Source organism: Suncus etruscus, chromosome 16, assembly GCF_024139225.1.
Source record: "Suncus etruscus isolate mSunEtr1 chromosome 16, mSunEtr1.pri.cur, whole genome shotgun sequence".
NCBI classification, from domain to species: Eukaryota; Metazoa; Chordata; class Mammalia; order Eulipotyphla; family Soricidae; genus Suncus; species Suncus etruscus.
The window spans coordinates 60,255,537-60,276,868 of NC_064863.1; the positions used below are offsets into that span (position 1 = coordinate 60,255,537).

General features: G+C 41.4%; 1 protein-coding gene and 1 non-coding gene across 2 annotated transcripts in view; one reads left to right on the plus strand and one right to left on the minus strand.

Annotated features, from left to right (window-relative positions):
• The first annotated feature begins 217 nt into the window (after positions 1-217).
• The window catches only part of MOB1B (MOB kinase activator 1B), a 31,079-nt gene continuing 9,964 nt past the window's right edge, over positions 218-21,332 (plus strand). Inside the window, exons 1-2 of the mRNA XM_049789922.1 lie at positions 218-279; positions 17,586-17,752. Coding sequence (XP_049645879.1) covers positions 266-279; positions 17,586-17,752 — 181 coding nt within the window. The 5' untranslated portion in view covers positions 218-265. The remainder of the gene's footprint in view (positions 280-17,585; positions 17,753-21,332) is intronic.
• LOC126032959 (U6 spliceosomal RNA) lies at positions 19,040-19,146 on the minus strand. Its single transcript, XR_007504118.1, has one exon. It is a non-coding gene; the product is annotated as a U6 spliceosomal RNA (small nuclear RNA).

Genomic DNA, 21,332 nt, shown 5'->3' on the forward strand with positions numbered 1-21,332 from the left:
GGGGCGTGGCCGGGCTGTGACAGCCCTTTCCCCGCCTCCCTCCCATACCCCTCTCTTTGGAGCGGCTGGAGCTGGTCGCACTTCCCACTTCCGCCCCGACGCCAGCCGTGGGGGGAACCGGCTCGGCTGAACCAGTCGCGGCTGCGGAAGCGCCCGCGCGCCCCGGCCCCTGCCAGTCAGTGCCTGTGGTCTCGCCCGCCGCCGCCGCCGTCCTGAGTCCTCGCGACCGATCGTGCGGCCCCGCAGCTCGTGCGCCGCGGCCGACATGAGCTTCTTGTTGTGAGTAGCCGGGCAGGGCCCACGCTTTGTGTGCGGGACCGGGGCTTGGCACGGTTGCGAGAGGGCGCCCGGCCCAAGCGATCGCAGGGGCAGCACAGCACAGCACGCCCAGGCCGCCTGCAATCTTCTAGCTCCGAGCCACACTGCTTTGCCTAGCCTCCCCCATGGCACGCCCCAATGCCCGAGGGGGGTGTTTCCCCTGCACCCCAGCCTTGCTTCCCTCAACTTTTAAGGGCGCCCTCCTGGCTCCGTCTCTTTTCTCGCAGGCCTTTTCTCTTGTGTCTCCTGGTGGGTTTAAATCTTCTGTGTCCCAAGCACAGAAGTGAGGGCGCCTTACTTACTACCCCCCTCACTTTTCTTTTTCTCCCCCCAACCAGGTCATACCAGCAGCCTTGAGCTTCTCTTTGGTGTCAAGGAAGGAATGTGAAGTGGGTTGGGATGACAGGTTGTGTGAGCATGGCACACCCCAAACAAATCAGATCTGCTGGTGGTTAATGTGGATTTTGGGGTGGGGGGCGCACAAGTCCTTTTTGACTTTCCTGGGGCAACCCCATCCCCAAGACTAGGAGCTCTCTCTCTGTCTTTTGAGATAGGCACCAGATAGAGATAGGGTCTGGGTGATGAAAGGCCCCTGCTTTGATCAGGTCCCTTACTCCTTTAAGTTGTCATTTGTAAATACTAGCTTGAGCATCATCTTTTTTTTGGGGGGGGGGTTGGATCACACCCAGCAGCACTCAGGGGTTACTCCTGGCTCTACACTCAGAAATCGCTCCTGGCAGGCTCGGGGACCCTATGGGATGCTGGGATTCGAACCATCGACCTTCTGTATGCAAGGCAAACGCCTTACCTCCATGCTATCTCTCTGACCCAGAGCATCACCTTTTTTTTTTTTTTTTTAGCACTGGTCGTTATTTCATTTATTCCTCGCCCCTCCTTTTTTTCCCAGATAAATGGAATGTGGGGAGACATTCGACCAGCCTCAAGTAATCTGGAGGGTTACAGTAGGGCTTTTGCCTTGCACGTGGCCCACCCGGGTTTGATCCCCAGAATCTCTTACAGGTCACCCTAGCACCGCCCAGAATGATCCCTGAGCTCAGATCCTGGGGTCACCCCTGAACACCGCGTGACCTGAAAACAAAACGCAAATGAAAACACACACAAAACCTCTTGAGAAAGGGTTACTTGAAAGTTAATAAAAAACTCACAGATTAAAACCCACCCCACTCCTCCACTCATTCCTTCACTGTGGAGAGAATAGCTTTTAAATATTTTTGTTCTGACTTGTTTTCTTCCATGATTATGTAGTCGTGTCATTGACACCTGAGCCTTACAATTGAACTAGGCTTTATTTTCATATACTCATACGTGGGAAACCAATTCTTTACAGGGTGTCAAAAGTAGGTTAACTGGCAGGTCGACTTGTTGAAATTTCTAACATGCAATGCCCACATGCCAGGTACTCTTGAGATTGGGGAAACCCCTCTCTTAGGCCAGTCCCCTCTGAGTTGGTTAGATTGGTTGTACTAGCTGAGAGTACTGGTTGGCTTCTTGAAAGTCTTTGCTTCCTATTTTAGTTGGAATGAACATATCCAGACAGCTCAGCTGGAAGCTTCTTCTGTTGAGAATAATGTGCAGTGTTGATATTTTATTTCTTCAGGAATTTAAAAGCTTTAGAATCTAAAAGCTATGTCTTTGAAATAGTGTAGAAGATGTACAATGGCTGCTACTCTTTAGCTAGGTGGGTCTTCTTTGAACTCAAATGTATGCAGAACCATATTTATAAACTTGGGGAGGGAGAAGGCTTTGGTGTATTTTCTGAATACAACTATTACAATATCCTACTTTTACTTTATTCAGTGTTGACTACATATAGAAATGAATAACAAATTAATTTCTCTAGAAGCATGTTAACTAAGAAAAATCTTGCTAAAGCTAATGTGTGTGTGGGACATATATATATATATTTAACTATTTGAACTAAAAAGTAAAATGTTTTAGTCAGGTGATATGTAGCAGGTGATATTGTAGTCTCATATTTGTTTCATGTTTTAAACAATCTAAGAAAAGTTGACCCAATATTTTATTGGTTTGTTTTAGGATTTTTTGGGGTTTTTTTTGTCCATACCCAGTAGGTCTTTAGGGTTACTCCTGGCTCTGTGCTCAGAAATCACTCCTAACAGGCTCCGGGGACCATTTGGAATGCTAGGAATCGAACCTGGGTCAGTCCCTGGTCAGTTGTGTGCAAGGCAAATGCCCTACTGCTCCACTGTCACTCTGGGTCTGACCCAACATATTTGATTTTGGTAGTTCTATCCTCCTGTAATTTAAATTTTGAAGACCACATAGCAGTGATTACTAAAAGTGAAAAAAAAAAGTTTTGTTTATTTTGTCCTTTTTTTGGTTTTTGGGCCACACCTGGAGTCCTCAGGAATTACTCCTGGCTCTGTGCTCAGAAATTGCTCCCAGGGGGCCGGGAAAGTGGCGCTAGAGGTAAAGTGTCTGCCCTGCAAGCGCTAGCATAGGACAGACCTCGGTTCAATCCCCCGGCATCCCATATGGTCCTCTCAAGCCAGGGGCGATTTCTGAGCGCATAGCCAGGAGTAACTCCTAAACGTCAAACAGGTATGGGCCAAAAAAAAAAAAAAAAAAAAGAATGAGAAGAGGCAAAGAGCCGCATTCATTTGGGCCTGGCGGTGGCGCTAAAGGTAAGGTGCCTGCCTTGCCTGCGCTAGCCTTGGACAGACCGCGGTTCGATCCCCCGGTGTCCCATATGGTCCCCCAAGCCAGGAGCAACTTCTGAGCGCATAGCCAGGAGTAACCCCTGAGCGTTACCGGGTGTGGCCCAAAAACCAAAAAAAAAAAAAAAAAAAAAAAAAAGAAAGAAATTGCTCCCAGGCACGGGGGACTATTTTGGATGCCAATTCTAACTAAGGTCTGTTCTGGGTCTGGAGTTTGGAGGCAAACGCCCTACAGTTGTGCTGTCTCTCCAGCCCTATTCTTTTTTCCCTCCACATTGGTGGTATTCAGGGCTTTTGTCTGGCTATGCACTCAGGATGTAACTCCTGCAGGTGCTTGAGGGACAATATGGGATACTGTGGGTTGATCTGAATTATTTCTTATAAGTGAGGGGAGAAAATAGAAATTTCTGCTTAGGATTGAATACAAAGACCCTTCAATTTTTGCAATTTTATTTGCAAGTTCACTATAAGTAGTTGGAGCTGCAGAAATTTAGGGTAGTGTGAGATAGGGTTGTAAAATTCATGAGTCATAACTACTGAAGGATGTAAGATAGAAGGAAAGACTTGACTAAAAGAATTTTTTTTATTTGCAGTACTAGGCACTGTATTGAATATCATTTATGAAGAAAAAAGGCAAAAAATCCAACGTTAGTGGAGCTTATTATGGTTTGATATGTGCCCATAGACACTTGAAATCAATAAATATATGGTAGGTGGTTGTATGTATGTGGAAAAAAAGTAGAGCAGGGTAGAGATTTTTGGGTAGGGAGCTGAGGTAGATTAGGTAATCTTCAGAGTGTAGTTAGAGGATATGCTTCAGTAAAATAATACCTTTGTGTAGATTTTTTTTTTTTACCAAGTTTAGTATAAATTTGCACTGAATCTGTATTTCTGGCTAGGACAAATGGTGCCTTAGAAAACTTCAAGGAACCTCATTTAACTTTGTATACTCAGATTTTTAAACATATCCTTAGCACCTGCTGTGTGTAAGACTTTGTGTAAGTTGTGTGACTATGGAGATGATAGTTTATAGTCCTTTGTAATAGATGAAATACTTGGGCCTGAGAAGAGAGAGCAGTGGGTTAGGCACTTACCTTGCATCCTACTCATCCGAATTTGATCCCCAGCACAACATATAGTCCTCTGAGCACTGCCAAGAGTGACACCTGAGCATAGGCCAGGAGTAAGCCCTGAGCATTGCTGGGTGTGACCCAAAAAAAAAAAAACAAAAAGGAAAAAGGAAAGGGGGCCAGAAAAATAGTACAGCAGATAAGGAAGGTGTTTTCTTTGCATGCTTCTGACCCAGTTTAATCTCTGGTACTGTATATGGCCCCCAGCACTGCTGGGAGTGCTCCTCTGAGCACAGAGCTAGGAATAAGTCTTGAGCACAGCTGGGTGTGGCTCAGACCACTCCTCTACCTCCTGGGAGGAAGGTTTCATAAACAGATGGATAATATTAGTGGGACATAAACAAAATATCTTTAAAAGACTAAAGTAAAATGGACTTTCCATCAGAAGAAATTGCCTGTAATTGTCTTTTTTCATTTATTTTTTTGACCACAGTTAGTGGTACTCAGGGCTTTCGGATCATTCCTGATGGGGTTTGAGACCATATGGGTTGCTGGGATAAAACCTGGATCTGTCACGTGCAAAGCAAGTACCCTGTTTGCTGTACTGTCATTGGCCTTAAGTGATTGTCCATTTTGAAGTTTAATAATAGTAGACTGTAGAATTTTGGAATAGATGAAATTTAGTAGTGGAATAAGTTTACTCATTTCCTTTTGACAAATTGTCCAAGCTACCATCATCGGCCCCCTAAGCATTTTTCAAACATAAATTTAAGTGATTTTATTGCTTCAACATCCTTACTTGTACAAAGTGAGTTATTATTTTTTGAAAGATATTATTGAACTAATTTGCAAGTGGGAGGAAATGTGAGAGGAGAGAAATAGGGGATATATCTTCAAGAGAGAACCCAGGCTTCTTCAAATGGAAATAGACAGCAAGGAAACATATATGTAAGTGCTATATATATATATATGTTCAAGTGAGAATATGGGCCTGATGAACAAGCCAGAAATTAGTTATTTTAAAAAGCACATTCTGTATCATTTAACCTAAAACAATCTTTTTTGTTGTTTGTTTTGGTCCCACACCCTATGTGCTCAGGACATAGTCCTGGTTCTACACTCAGAGATGTTGGTGCTTGGGGAAATCATATTTGGGGGTTGATCCTAAATCAGTCATGTGCAAAATAAATGCCCTATTTGTTGGACTATCTCACTGGCCTCAACCATCTTTTATAGTTTAGTTAATTAAATTATAATTAACTATGAACCTGTTTGCAGAAGGGTTTTTAATTTTTTTTTTTTTTTGGGCCACACCCGGCGGTGCTCAGGGGTTACTCCTGGCTGTCTGCTCAGAAATCGCTCCTGGCAGGCACGGGGGGACCATATGGGACACCGGGATTTGAACCAACCACCTTAGGTCCTGGATCGGCTGCTTGCAAGGCAAACGCGGCTGTGCTATCTCTCCGGGCCCGGGTTTTTAAATTTTAATTTTAGAAAAAATAATTGATTTTTAGAAAAGTTGTGAAGCATAATGAAGATTTGAGCAAGAGAGAAGCTTTGCACACAGCTGACCTGGGTTTGATCCCTGGCACTGCATTAAGCTACTCTGAACTCCTGCAGGAGGAATCCCTGAGCACAGAGCCAGGAGTAAGCACAGCTGGATGTGGTCCCTCCATCCCCCCAAAAAATATATCCAGAAGAGAGAAGCACAAAGAATCCATATGTGTTCATATCCAGAGGCCCCTATTTAATTTCATTAATTGCTGCATGATATCTTCAAAAAAGGATTCAGTTATAAATCGTGTATATATTCGGTTTTGTGTCTATAGCTTTCTGAAATGATCAGTTTTTTCCTTGACTTCCAGGACCTTTCCCCTGGCAGGCATGGGGGACCATATGGGATGCCAGGATTCGAACCATGGACCTTCTGCATGCAAAGCATTCGCCTTACCTCCATGCTATCCTTCTGGCCACTCCGGACCTTTACATTTTTAAAGATTGTGGGCAGGTCATGTTGTGGAATATCCTATAGTAGTTGAAGGCTGATTTTACTTTTTTTCTTTTTGCCACATCCAATAGTGCTTAGAGGTTATTTTTGGCTCCATGCTTAGGAATTACTTCTGGCTGACTTAAGGAACCCATATAGGTTGCTGGAGATTGAACTTGGATGGGCCTCATGCCAGGCAAATGCCCTATCCACTGTATTATCGCTCTGATTTCTCCTTTGCTAGAGTTTATTCTGATATTTATTTATGGTTAGACCTGGTTATGTTTTTGGAGCAGAAATATCACAAAAATGATGCATTTTTTTTAGCTTCTTATCAAGTGCATGTTTTTCTGTTACTGAGGTGATATTTTGATTAAAGTTTTTATTAAGATTCAAGTTATATCTTTATTTTCTTCTGTGTAATGCTTTGTGGGAGCTATTTTGAGACAGTGCAATTTACCCACTAGTTTTAGTTTCCCTTGGTTCTTTTTTTGTTGTTTGTTTTGGACCACACTTGGTGTGCTTGGGAGTCACATTGCTCAGGCGATCAGGGATAGTAGGGATTGAAACAAGGTTTCCTACTTAGAAAACAAGTACTCCAACCCTTTGAGTTTGCTCTCTAGTTCACTGTCTTCTCTTAAAAAAATTTCCCCCACCATTTTTCTTCCCCTTCTTTAGTTGTTGTAAGTGCTTGTACACTTAATTGTGATGTTCATTGGGAGTGGGGGTAGGGGACATACTTTTTTGCCTTCACTTTGTATGGCATCAGGGATCAGAACAAAAACAGCAGTGTTAATACTGTGATAGTAGCCCATGTTGTAAAGCCATCAACTACTACTGCATTTATTATTGGGAGGAAGAAATTACTCTTTTATTTTTTTATTTATTTACTTTTTGGGGCTACACACTGTGACACTTAGGGGTTACTCCTGGCTCTGAGCTCAGAAATTGCTCCTGGCTTGGGAGACCATGTGGGATGCCAGGGGATCAAGTTGCGGTCCGTCATATGACAGTCACGTGCAAGGCAAACACCCTACTGTTGCTCCACCGCTCTGGCCACTCTTTGTTCTTTTTTTTTTTTCTGTATGGTGTATGGACTTCTATTTAAAAAGTTGGTATGATGGGACTGGAGTTTATAGCACAGTGGTTGGGCATTTGTCTTGCATGCAGCTGACCAAGAATGGACCTGGGTTCAATCCCTGGCATTCCATATAGTCCCCAAGCCTGCCAGGAGCGATTTCTGAGTGCAGAGCCAAGAGTAATCTCTGAGCACTACCAGGTGCGGCCCAAAAAAACAAAAAAAAAGAAAAAGAAAAAGTTGTTATGGGTCGGAGAAATAACTCAGTGGTTGGAATACATGCTTTGCAAAGCAGGAGATTCAGATTCAGTTCTCAGTACCACATGGTCCCTTGAACAATATCAGGACCAACTCCTTATCCTTGAGCCAGGAATAGCCTCTGAGTGCTGTGGATGTGGCCACACCCCAAAATTATTAAAAATGTTTTTTTAATTTGGTGTTCAAATGATCTTTTTTTTTTTTTTTTGGCTTTTGGGCCACACCCTTAGATGCTTAGGTTACTCCTGGCTCTGTGCTCAGAAATCTCTCCTGAGAGGCCCGAGAGATAGCACAGTGGTAGGTTGTTTGCCTCGGGACAAATAGTGGTTCAAATTCCGGTATCCCATGTGGTCCCCCGAGCCTGCTTGGAGCGATTTCTGAGCACAGAGCCAGGAATAACCCCTGAGTGCTGTAGGGTATGATCCCAAAACCAACCAAAGAAAGAAATAGCTCCTGGTAGACTCAGGGGACCATATGGAATGCCTACGATTCAACCCAGGTCAGCTGCATGCAAGGCAAACGCCCTTTTGGCTAAGAGGAGCCCTGTTCATATTGACTTCTGTATCCTGGCTCTCTGAGTAGCACTTTACTCTTTGGCATAACCCAGTCATCTAAATTTATCCAATAATCTCTCTTGTGCAGCTCTGAGTTGGCCATTTTTCTGAGACAGAGAAATGTTCAGTGGACAATATTAGTTATATAAACCAAAATCTAGGTAATAGGTATGCTCAGTACTATCCATGTGCTATTAGTTTCTAGAATCTCTTATTGGATAGTGCCAGAAAATGTATATTTATATACATTTGCACCCATATTTTTTTTCCTCTATCATAAGTTTAACTGAATTGTTTCACAACAATGTCTATAATTCTAAACCAGCTGCTTGTAAAGGGTTTATTCTAGTCTGTCCCCTTAAATTTATTTATAGTTTTTTGAAAGTGAGAAACCTAACTCCCCTTCTCCTGAAAATGTGAAGTTGCTCAATTCTCTGTATATTCTTTAACCCTGTCTGACCACTTTTTTGTGGCTTTGGGCCCTGGCTGGCATCCAGCCACCATTGCTCTTCTAGTATGTACTTCAGCCATATATAAAGGATGAAAGCAACCTGAGACTCCATTGTATATGATCTGAGTGTGACACTAATAAAATGTTTTCCTTTGAACCTGCTTAGAGCAATATTCAAGACATGTTTGGAACTATTAGAGATGGTGAATGTAAAAGCTCTCCCTCAATAAATTGAAGTTCATGCAGTAGTGATTTATAGTTCATTATTGCTATCCCAACAATAGTTGTTACTAGTTTTTTTTTAATTTGTTTTTGTGTTTTGGGCTACACTTGTTCCCAGGAGCTCCTTCTGGCTTGGCGCCTGGGAGGAGAGGACGATCAAGTGGATTGCTATGGATTGAGCCCAGGCCTCTTGCATATAAAACATGGGTTCAGCCCATTTCTAGCCCTATTACTAACTTTTTGAAAATTATCCATTTATGATTACTTAAATCATAACCAGTTTTTGCAGGTTTATTATGATAAATATTGTTTTCTGGTTACACCTAGGAGGTCTTGGGATTGCTTACTCCTGGCTCCATGTTTTCTTGGGTCACTTCTGGCAATATTGGAGATACTGGGATACTTGGGATATCAGGGATTAAACTCAGGCTTCCTAACTACCAGATGTGTACTTCAGCCTAAGAAGCTATCTTGCTAGCCCATGCTCTTATTCTTTTGAAGTTAAAATTTTTTTTTTTTTTTTTTTTTTTTGGTTTTTGGGCCACACCCGGTAACGCTCAGGGGTTACTCCTGGCTATGTGCTCAGAAGTTGCTCCTGGCTTGGGGGACCATATGGGACACCGGGGGATCGAACCGCGGTCTGTCCAAGGCTAGCGCAAGCAAGGCAGGCGCACCTTACCTTTAGCGCCACCGCCCGGCCCGGAGTAGTGGCACAAGCCGTAAGGCATCTGCCTCACCCGCGCTAGCCTAGGATCGACTGCGGTTCGATTCCCCCAGCATTCCATATGGTCCCCCAAGCCAGGAGCAATTTCTGAGTGCATAACCAGGAGTAACCCCTGAGCATCACTGGGTGTGACCCAAAAACCAAAAAAGAAAATAATAATAAAAATTTTTAAGTGAGGACTTTGAAGGTAAGCAAACATTATTTGAATAATATAAGTACCTTGAGTAAAAACAGGTAGCATTATTGTTATTATTTTGATAGAAAGCTTGAATTTTCTTGTTTCTGCTATTTCTGTCTTAACTCTTTTGTTCTCAAATTGAAATTTGATGGGAATTGTTGAATAGTTGTAGTATTATTGGATATTAATAGGCATAAATTGCATAGAAATAGATAATGCTATAACATACCTGTATACAGTATAAACATAGAATTATCAGTTGAGCAATCAAAATCATTAATGGTGACATTTGGGCTTTTTTTTTTTTCCCACACCCGGCAGCGCTTAGGGTTTACTCCTGGATCTGCATTCCGAAATCACTCTTGGCAGGCTCGGGGGACCATCTAGATGCCGGCAATCGAACCAGTGTACGTCCTATGTTGGCCACATGCAAGGCAAACAACCTACCACTGTGCTATTTCTCCCACCTTAATGGTGACTTTTTTTTTGTTTGTTTTTTGAGTCACACCCATTAGTGCTCAGGGGTTACTCCTGGCTCTGTGTTCAGAAATTGCTCCTGGCAGGCTCGTGGGACCATATGGGATGCCAGGATTCGAACCACCAGCCTTCTGCATGCTATCTCTCTGGCCCCTCTAATGGTGACTTTTTTAGTATTACTATGAATAAGAGAGGGAAACATCAGGTCCAGGGGTCATATATAGCCTCAAAGTCATGAGGTCTGACTCTTGTACATGATGGAAGACACATGCTCTTCCTGGTTTCTTTTAGTGGTCTACATACAATCTGCCTGTATTGTATAGCATTTGAATGATACAAATAGGTAAAGACCCTTTGCAGAAAAAAGACTCCCAACTCTGGCCCAGAGTTTAGAAAATGTGCTCTGCAGATGAGCCAGCCATATTATCTTCTGCTCTTCAAAGAAATAATTTGTTTACTAGGATTTTGTAATGTGTAATTTAGCAAAAATAGCTGTTTTATTTTAAAATTCTCTGATGGGGCCGGAGAGATAGCACAGCGGTAAGGCGCTTGCCTTAAACACAGAAGGACAGTGGTTCAAATCTTGGCATCCCACACGGTCCCCTGAGCCTGCCAGGAGTGATTTCTGAGCATAGAGCCAGGAGTAACCCCTGAGCGCTGCCGGGTGTGGACCCCCCCCCCCAAATTCTCTGCCACTATAGTTTTGCTTATATATTTTGGTTCCATTCTCCTTAATTTCTTAACATACCCTACTTAAATATTAAACTGGCCTTCTTAGAAACTGCATTTTAGAGTCAGTGAACAACAAACCGATTTGTTAAAATTCAAGTCAGCACAGCATTATTTTGAGGACTGGTGCCTTATCTCCAGTCTATTATTATTAAGGGTTCCTAGAGGGATCTTATTTTATATATATATTTTTGTTTGTTTGTTTTTTGGTCACACCTGGTGGTGCTCAGAGGTTACTCCTGGCTGTCTGCTCAGAAATAGCTCCTGGCAGGCAAGGGGGACTATATGGGACACCAGGATTCGAACCAACCACCTTTGGTCCTGGATCGGCTGCTTGCAAGGCAAACGCCGCTGTGCTATCTCTCCAGGCCCTTATTTTATATTTTTTGATTTGGGGACCACACCTGGCAGGGCTCAGGGGTTACTTCTGCTCTGTGCCCAGAAATTGCTCCTGGCAGTCTCGGGGACCATTTAGGGTGCCGGGAATCGAACTTATGTCTGTTGGGTTGGCCGAGTGCAAGGCAAACATCCAATCACTGTGCTATCTCTCTGACTCTGATTTAATTTTTTTAATTAAACATTTGAAGGGGCTGGAGCAATAGCACATCAGGTAGGGAATTTGCCTTGCATGTGGCTGACCCAGTTTAATCCCTGACATCCCATATGGTCCCAAGCCTGCCAGGAGTAATTTGTGAGTGCAGAGCCAGGAGTAATCCATGAGTGTTGTCAGGTGTTGCCAGTAACAAACAAACAAAAAATTTTTTTTTAGATATGTTGATTTTAACTTGCAGGTAGAAACATTAATATTTGTTTAGACTATATTGCCTAGTTACAATTGAAGGTTCTAAGATACTGTTATCCCCTTGAATGTCATTTAAAGTTTAGAAAAAAAAGTCATGTAATTGGAAATTAAGGGTATTTTCTACGCTTTGTGGGAAGCAGACCCAGTTCTAAGATTGTCTAAATCAGCATCTGTTCATAACTGTAACTTGAAATGTCTTCTTTATCTAGTGATCTGCTGATTTAGTTTTGGCAACTGAATAATGCTGCTCTGATGTGTGACTTTTTTGAATCGATGTTTTCATATTCTTTGGCTAAATGCCTTGGATTAACACTGCAGATCATGACATTTCCATTCTGTTTACTTATTTCTCTGCATTTTCCCCTATCGTTTTTGTTGCAGTCACTAGCAGTCACTCACACTTGGTTGCAGCACTTGCACACCAGTTCAGCAGTACTCACACTCATGGGCTGTATTGTCATTTTTGGTATCGGTGCTTGCTAAGGCTCTCACACTTTCTGCTGTGCTCTTTCGATGAATTATAGATTACATACTGTGTTGTAGTAAAAGAAAACCCAAACAGCAGAGCCACTGGCATCATACTCAGTCAAGTAAGTAAGTTGGTGCCAGGGATTGAACCTTCAGTCTCACCAGTCTCATGTTTGCAAGATGGCCACTTTTGCCCATATGCCTTCCTTGGCAACCTTCCCCATGACTTAACCTTTCCACCCTCACCTCCTTTTGAAAAAGGAATCTGTACTGTTTACAGATTAGAGGCTGTTCTAATTTACATTCCTGCAGTGGACCAAGGTTTCTTTTTCTCTGCATCATCATTAACATCTTTGGTCTCCGTTCTTGTTAGGGTATCTTTAAATTTATATATGTAACATGTTCCTATGTGATGCAGTCATTTTATGCATACTTCTATACCTTCCTAGTTGTTTCCTCTTAGAAATTAATCCTCCATCCTGGTCCTTTTCTTAAGGTACCCTCTTGTCCATGCTGCATTTGGAGTTGAGCTCAGTTTCGTTACATATTGTGAAGTTCCACTGTTGTGGTCCTTATACTTCTCAATGTTCCTTAATATACCTCTGTACTAACTCTCTGCCTCACCTCATTCCTTATTGTTCGGGGGTGGAATTTTGGAGGGCTTCTAAACCATACTCAGGGAACATGGGAACCATCACCTGGCACTCTGGGGTTTTTCTGATGCCTGGGGATCTAACTTGAGGCCTTTATTATTATTATTATTGTTATTTTATTTTTTTACTTGAGGCCTTTTGAGGCCAGACATACACTAACCCTTTTGGGCCCCATTCACCACTTTTCTTTTTTTTTTTTTTTTTTTTTGGACCACATCTGGTGGTGCTCAGGGCTTTGTGCTCAGACATTACTACTGACAGGTTCAGGGGATCATATAGGATGATAGAGATGGAACCCGGATTGGCTGGGTACAAGAATAACTCCCTACCCTCTGTGTTATTACTCTGGCCTAGTCATTCACTACTTTTTTTTTTTTTTTTTGAGCCATGTCCATTGGTGCTCAGAGTTTACTCTTTGTTCTGTGCCCAGAGATTATTCTTCATGGGTCAAGGGAACCATTTGGGGTGACAGGAATCAAACCTGGTTCTGTGTGTGCAAGACAAAAGAGCCTTACTCGATGTACTATCCCTACAGCTGCTCATCACTTTTTGATTGCCAGTAATTTGTAAAAATAAGCTTACTATTTTTATTTGTCAAGAGATTAGAAAGATTACTTTTTCTTTTTTTTTTTTTTTTTTTTTGGTTTTTTGGGCCACACCCGGTGACGCTCAGGGGTTACTCCTGGCTATTCACTCAGAAGTCACTCCTGGCTTGGGGGACCATATGGGATGCCGGGGATCGAACCGCGGTCCATCCTAGGCTAGCGCAGGCAAGGCAGGCACCTTACCTCTAGCGCCACCGCCCGGCCCCAAAGATTACTTTTTCTTCTGATCAAAATGTTATTGATAGCTTAGAAAATTCAAATTCACAGAAAAAGGTTATTTTTTTGTATTGTCATGTAAAATTTAAGACTATTACTAGTTTGGGGGCTCTGTTTTTTCCAAATCTGAAGTGCATTGTTCTCCATCTGTCTCAATATTTTCTGGAAAACATGTCTAGATGACTCCTGTCATCCCTTAGAGTAAATCATATAAGGCAGTACTTGACTGTTCAAATTATGCATGGAAATAATTGCAAGCTGTATATATCCTGAAAAACTTAAACTAAATAATTATTTTTATTTCTCTTAGCAATAGAACCAGAAAACCATTTTAACCCAGGAAGAACTATGATGGAGTGACAAAAACAGCAATTGTAACTCATTTCAGTTCTGTGATTTTTTTTTTTTTTTTTGACCTGGGGCCTGGTGCACAACTGGTTTTGCTCTCTGCTTGTGAATCGTTTCTAGCAATGCTCAAAGAATCACACAGTGCCAAGGATCACATTTTTGCCTCTTGCATACAAAGCATGTGTATAGCCTTTTGAATTGTCTCACTGGCCCTACTTTTGAAGGTTTTGTGAAAACATGACTTTGGAAACTCATTATTAGGAGTCTTCAATGTCTTAGAAAATGACCTGTTTGTTATTTGAGAATTCCTGAAATTTAAACTTTTGTTTTTGTTTTTCGGCTACATCCAGCAGTATTCAGGGGTGGCCACTTCTGTCTTTACACTCAGGAATTACTCCTGGTGGTGCTCAGGGAACCATGTGGGATGTTGGGGCTTGAATCTGGGTCAGTCACATGCAAGGCAAATGCTCTACCCAATCACTCTAAACTTTATCACCCTAAACTTTAGTGATCTGGTAAATTGAATTTTATAATCTTGTGCTGTAATTTTTTGTTTGGAGGTTACTGTCTGATAATGTTGGCACACTCATCTTGAACTACACTCTTACTAGTCTCCAACATTTGAGAAGGGGCCGGGACTGGAGTCCGTGCTTACAAACATGCATATAAGGTGTTAGTGATGCGTCAAGTTAGTGTTTAAAATCGGGTCACATGGACCCAAGGATATTCCAAGGGGCCATAGATGAAAATTGCATGAGTTTTCTTAAAACTCATAGATCAGAGAGACTATTCTCTGTCTATCTTCTTCTGACTTATTTCACTCAGCATAATAGATTGCATGTACATCTATGTATAGAAAAATTTCATGACCTCATCTCTTATGGCTACATAGTATTCCATTGTGTATATGTACCAGTTTCTTTAGCCATTCATCTATTGAGGGGCATCTAGGCTGTTTCCAGATTCTGGCTATTGCAAATAGTGCTACAATGAATATAGGTATACAGAAGGCATTTATGTGTTGTGTTCCTAGGGCTTATCCCTAGGAGTGGTATTGCTGGATAATATGGGAGCTCAATTTCTAGTTTTTTGAGAAATCTCCATATTGTTTTCCATAAAGGCTGGACTAGACAGCATTCCCACAAAGCAGTGAATGAGAGTTCCTCTCTCCCCTCATCCCTGCCGGCCTGATTGTTCTTGTTCTTTTTTTTTTTCCTTCCATTTCTTTGGTTTTTGTTTTTGGGTCACACCTGGCAGTACTCAGGGGTTACTCCTGGCTCTGTACTCAGAAATCGCTCCTGGCAGGCTCAGGGGACCATATGGGATGCCAGGATTTGATCCACAACCCTTCCATATGCAAAGCAGATGCCTTACCTCCATGTTATCTCTCTAGCCCCTGTTCTTGTTCTTTGATGTGTGCCAGTCTCTGTGATCTGAGATGGTACCTCATTGTTGTTTTGATTTGCATCTCCCTGATGCTTACTGATGTGGAACATTTTTTCGTGTGTCTTTTTGCCATTTGTATTTCTTCTTTGAGGAAGTGTTCATTTCTTCTCCCCATTTTTTGAAGGGGTTAATGGCTTAGATGATTTTTTCCTTGTTAAGTTCTGTCAGTGTCGTGTGTGTGTGTGTGTGTGTGTGTGTGTGTGTGTGTGTGTGTGTGTGTGTGTGTGCGCGCGTGCATTTTTTTTTATTAGCCCCTTGAAGGATTGTGGAGTCGGAGGGGGAGTCTGGGGAAATTTTGGGTACCTGGAGTGGGAGTTGGAGCCCGACTCCACAGCTCTGCATATCTGGTGGGTATTGGATGAATAGTGCAGAAGCTTCTCAGCTTAATACAATTCCATCTGTTTATCTCTGTCTCCACTTGTTTGGACAGTGCTGTTTCCTCCTTGGAGATGCCTTTAGTCTCAAAGTCATGAGAGTGTTTTACCTATGTGTTCTTCTATTTACCTTTTGGTTCTGGGTCTGATATCAAGGTCTTGGATTTGACCTTTGTGCATGGTGTTAGATGGAGGTCTGAGTTTGCTTTACTTTTTTTGGGGGGGGGGGGTCACGCCTGGCAGTGCTCAGGGGTTACTCCTGGTTCTGCACTCAGAAATTGCTCCTGGCATGTTCGGGGGACCATATGGGATGCCTCGATTCGAACCACCATCTGTCCTGGGTTGGCTGCGATCAAGGCAAATGCCCTACCACTGTGCTATCTCCCTGGCCCCCTAAGTTTGCTTTTTTACATGTGGCTGAGATGTGGTCATGTGGTCCCAGCACCACTTGTTGAAGAGGCTTTCCTTGCTCCATTTTGCATTTTTTGACCCTTTATTAAAGATTAACTGGTTGTGTGTCTGGAGAACTTTCTCTGAATACTATTCCATTGATCTAAGGGAGGTTCTAGCTTTTTGGTGATCTTTAAAATGACTGGCTATTGTCTAGGGGTACCTTCCTACTGCTCCCATGTGTCCTTCCCTGATAGGCTACCTGATATGGCCAGATAGCTTGGGACAGTGTTAATGGAAATAAGTTTGTGGAAACCTAGCATATGGCTTATACCTTGTGGTCCTTACAAAATGGCATCCCCCCCTTGTTCAGAACCCAGGACCCCACAGATTGTTGTAGAGTCTATTGAAAATTTATGTCTTAAGTATTGATGTGTTGCCACAAAAGCACCACCGGGAGAGTAAATGATCCTGAACAGAGTCTATAGTTAATCCCATGACATTATACTCCAAGGACGGAGAAACCCCATATCTCTTAGGCCAAGTGAATTTCTTTTCGAATGACCCCAATATTTATGTGCCAGGGCAGGAGGAAAAAAAAAAGCACAAAACATTGTTTATTTTTTATATATGATTTTTATCTTTATTTTTTATTATTATTATTATTTTTATTTACCTATCTATTTTTGGTCAATTTCTTTGTTTGGGTGTGGTTATTGAAGTTGTTGTCCCCAGTTATACTTATTTTTTTTTTTCTCTTCTTTTCTTTCTTTATGTGCTATGCCATGTTTCTTATCTCAAGACCATGGCGTTTTTTGTTTGTTTGTTTGTTTTTGTGGTGCTTATCGTTATTGTTGGAGTCCTCACTGGATATTTTACACTTCTTTTTGTACTGGTGGAGTCTTTCACCTTCTTTTTCTCCTTCATCTCTCAAATCGATGATGAGAGCCTCAGGAAGGATCCCGCCCATTTTCGGCATATTAGACTTTTACCCCAGTTTATTGCTCTTCTCTTCTTCAAACAAAACCACGTAACTTGAACTAGCTAGTCCTGCCTCCCAGTTAGAGGGGGAAAAAGGGAGGCACCAAGACCAAGCAAGTGCAAGACTACTAAATAGTGGGCTAGGTACAGAGGGGACCAAATATTCTAGCAGCCCTGGGGGTGAGGGAAGAGGATTTGGGAGGTAGGACAAAAACGGAGGTGTAGGGAGGACAAATTGGTGATGGGAATCCCCCCTGATTGTATGTAAATATGTACCTAAAATATTATTGTCAACAATATGTAAGCCACTATGATCAAAATAAAAATTATATTATTAAAAAAATAAAAGAAATAAAATGAAAGAGAAGAGAAAAAAGAAAAAGAAAGTATTGATGTGTTGAATCAGAGAATATAGTGGTCTAGTGTGTGGCTAATTAAGGTTTATTCTTTGACAACATTTATGGTCCTCTAAGTACAGCCAAGTGTGATCTCTGAGCACAGAGCCAGGAGTAACTCAAACACACATAAACAAAGTATATCTCTATTTCTTTTTACAGTGGTAGCCGGTCCTCTAAAACATTTAAACCAAAGAAGAACATTCCAGAGGGGTCTCATCAATATGAACTCTTAAAACATGCAGAAGCTACACTTGGCAGTGGCAATCTTCGGATGGCTGTCATGCTTCCTGAAGGAGAAGATTTAAATGAGTGGGTTGCAGTAAACAGTAAGTAGCCTTTCTCTTTCTCAACACAGTTGCATTGTTTTAAAGTTATAACAGTTTTAAGATCTAGTTAGCAACCTAATATAATTAGCATAGTAAAATTTAATGTTATCATTTTAGCTTTTACATTATTTTACTTGTATATGGAGTTTTATAAAATTATAATGTAATAGAAAGCACACATTTAATGTCTTAAATGTAATAATGATAATGTATAATAGTTATGAAATGTTAATTTATGTGTCTGGTATCCTGTTCTTTCTACATGAATTACTTGATTTCATCTTTATAATCTTATAATGAAGGTACTATTATTCAAATTTAATGGATACAGAATCTGAGAAGAAAGATTACTAATTTATCAGGTCATCTAAGTATGACATATGACATATAAGTATGACAGAACCTGATCTTATCTATAGAACTATAGCTGCTATGTAGTGGGTACTTGATTTATATATTTATTTTTAATTTTTGGGCCACACCTGTTCTGTCCTCAGTGATCACTCCAGGCTTGGCTTGGGGTGCCATATGGGGTGCTGGGGATCGAACCCAGTTTGGCCACATACAAGGCAAATGCTCTTAAGTACTACTCTTCTGGGGCCGGAGAGATAGCATGTAGGTAAGGCATTTGCCTTTCATGCAGAAGAACGGTGGTTCGGATACCGGCATCCCATATGGTCCCCTGTGCCTGCCAGGGGCGATTTCTGAGCCTAGAGCCAGGGGTAACCTCTGAGCACTGCCGGTTGTGACCCAAAACAAAAACAAAACAAAAAAAGTACTGCTGCTTCTGTGCTGTATACTTTTTCATCACTATGCTAAATTGCCACTTTTAGACAAAAAGCACAATCAGTTTTTTCTAAATTATACTTTAAAAACACAATTTAATCATAATCTTAAGAAAATAGTAAACTATATTTGAGATATTCTTAGCTCCTAGAAAGAAAAACATAAATTGGGGCTGGAGTAATAGCACAGTGAATAAAGTGTTTGTCTTGCATATGGCCGACCCAGCATCAACCCAGGTTTGATCTGCAGCACCCCATATGGTCCCCCAAACCTGCCAGGAGTGTTTTCTGAGGCAGATCCAGGACTAACTCCTGAGCACTGCCAAGTGTGGCCCCAGCCTCTCCCCTCCCCACCAAAAAAACATAAGTAAAAGATAAATAATATTCCAAGGAAATAAGCTTAGAGAAGGAAGGAAAATAAAAGTAGTGCTCAGGGGCTCTTCCTGGCTCTGTGCTTAGGGAGCCATGTGATGCAAGGCATCAAACTGGTATCTTTTTTTTAAAAAATATGGAACGCTTCATGAATTTGCGTGTCATCCTTGCGCCGGGGCCATGCTAATCTTCTCTGTATCGTTCCAATTTTAGTATATATGCTGCCGAAGCGAGCACCAAACTGGTATCTTAATGCTTTAATCCCTGTACTATCTCTCCAATCCTTAAAAGTAGTACTTTTTGATATTTGGGGCTTAAAATTTTTTAAAAATTGGGGGCCACACCTTTTGTTCTGGGTTTACTTCTGGCTCTGCTCTCAGGGATCACTCCTATATGTGCTTGGCGGATATATGTGTTGTGGGAATTGAATCTCTGTCAGCTGTGTGCAACTCCTTAACCTACTGAACTCTCTCCCTTTCCCAGTATTCAGGGTTTTTAAATATTAGTGAAGGAAACAGAATAATTAGAGAAAACTTTTGATTCTTGTGAAAAAAATTTAATTGAAGATGTTAATTAAGTTTAACATCTAAATGCCCAGGCTTTGATTAAGGAAAAAAGCAAACAGGGCTGGTGAGACAGCCTCTGGGGCTGTTGGGCATGTATAACATGTGTGAGACAAGTGTAAGGAAGTAACTCCTGCACAGTCAGGTATGACTCCAAAATATGAAAAAATGATGTTTCTGTTGGACTTAATGAATTTTATTATGGTTTGATATAAACTGAGCTGCCACCCATATTATGCAAGGAGTATTATAATGCACCATTCTCTTAGAACTAGAAAATGTATTTAATAAAAGAAAAACTATTCACTTGCTTTATTGATAAAACTCATTTTGCTTGTTGTAAGATGCTTCGTGATATTTCAAAGGATATATATGCAGAATTAATTCCTATTTATGTACTTATATACTCGAGTATAAGCCGAGTTTTTCGAGTTTGTGTTGAAATTTGTGTTGAAAAACCCAAACTCGGCTTATACTCAGGTCATACAGGTTATTTGATTCAATGCACTTGCACCAAATCAAATCCAGATAGTCTCCAGTTGTCTTCTGCCATCTGCTGGAGGGGGCTGTGCTTCAGCTCAGTCCACTTGTTGCTGCTGAGCTGAAGAAGTAGGCTGCTAAACTGAACTGTATGCCACTGAACTATGTAACCCACAATATTCTGCGCTTTGTATGAGACCGACAGCAGTGATGATGATATTTGTAAACTCAGTGATGATGACATCTGATATAGCTGAAGCTCTGGACATACAGATTAGGAGGAGGAGGAATCAGTTTTGAAGGATTTAACCTTTGTGACTTAGCTTGGTTACCTGTTAAGCTATAGTTTTCTGAACTTTATTTAAAGTTTTAAATTGTTTAAGTTGTTGCTAGTTTACAGTTTTTCTTTAGCAAAAAATATTGAAAACATTTAGCCTGATTCCTCAATTACTGTAATTGTTTTGGGTATATATTTTTATTTTTGAAATTTACCAATGGCTGCTGCATTTTCCACCTTGGCTTATACTCGAGCCACTAGGTTTCCCCAGTTTTTAGGGTAAAATTGTGGAGAGGGGTTGGCTTATACACGGTCAGTTTATACTCGAGTATATTTGGTATATATTATCTTAGTATTTTGTGCTGTTTTAAAAATTTAAAAAAAAACCTCATTTACCAAGTTATTCCCACTACAGTTGTTTCAGGCACCAAATAATCAAACACCAATCCCACCATTAGTATGATCTTTCCTCATTATTGTTCCCAGTTTCCCACCCACCATCCTAACTTGCTCCCTTGGAAGCACAAGCAAATTTACCTTATATTGTTGTTTTACAACACAGAGGCAAGTGGAATTATCAAAACTTAGTAAGAATCAATTTGAAATAATTGTTATATCTGTCAATGGTATTGCTAAAGTCATTGTCTAAGGACTGGGTTGTGGAAACTGTTTAGGCACCTTGGTGGTCTTCAGTGCAACTTTCCCACCAGATTTGCTGATCCTACTGATTTGACACTACAGTGCAATTTTGTGGTGTCACACAGCCACATATGAGGCTGTATGGTACAAAATCTATAGATCTGGAACAAATTTGGTTACTTGGTAGTTTGATAGGTTAAGTTGTGGAGCTCACCCTTTATGTCTGGCGTGGTGGACCTTGAGGCAGTCAGGGGAATCTGCCTGTCCTCATTCCTGGAAAACGCCAGTGTTGTCAGCCAGAGCAGTCTGCTTGGGAAGAGTTGGTGCCCATCATTTTTTTTTTTTTTTTTTGGTGTTTTGTACTGTTTAAGTTACTTACTAATTTAAGAGAACTAAAAGAAGGGCCCAAGTGATAGCACAGCAGGTAGGGCATTTGCCTTTCATGTGGCCAACTCAGGTTTGAG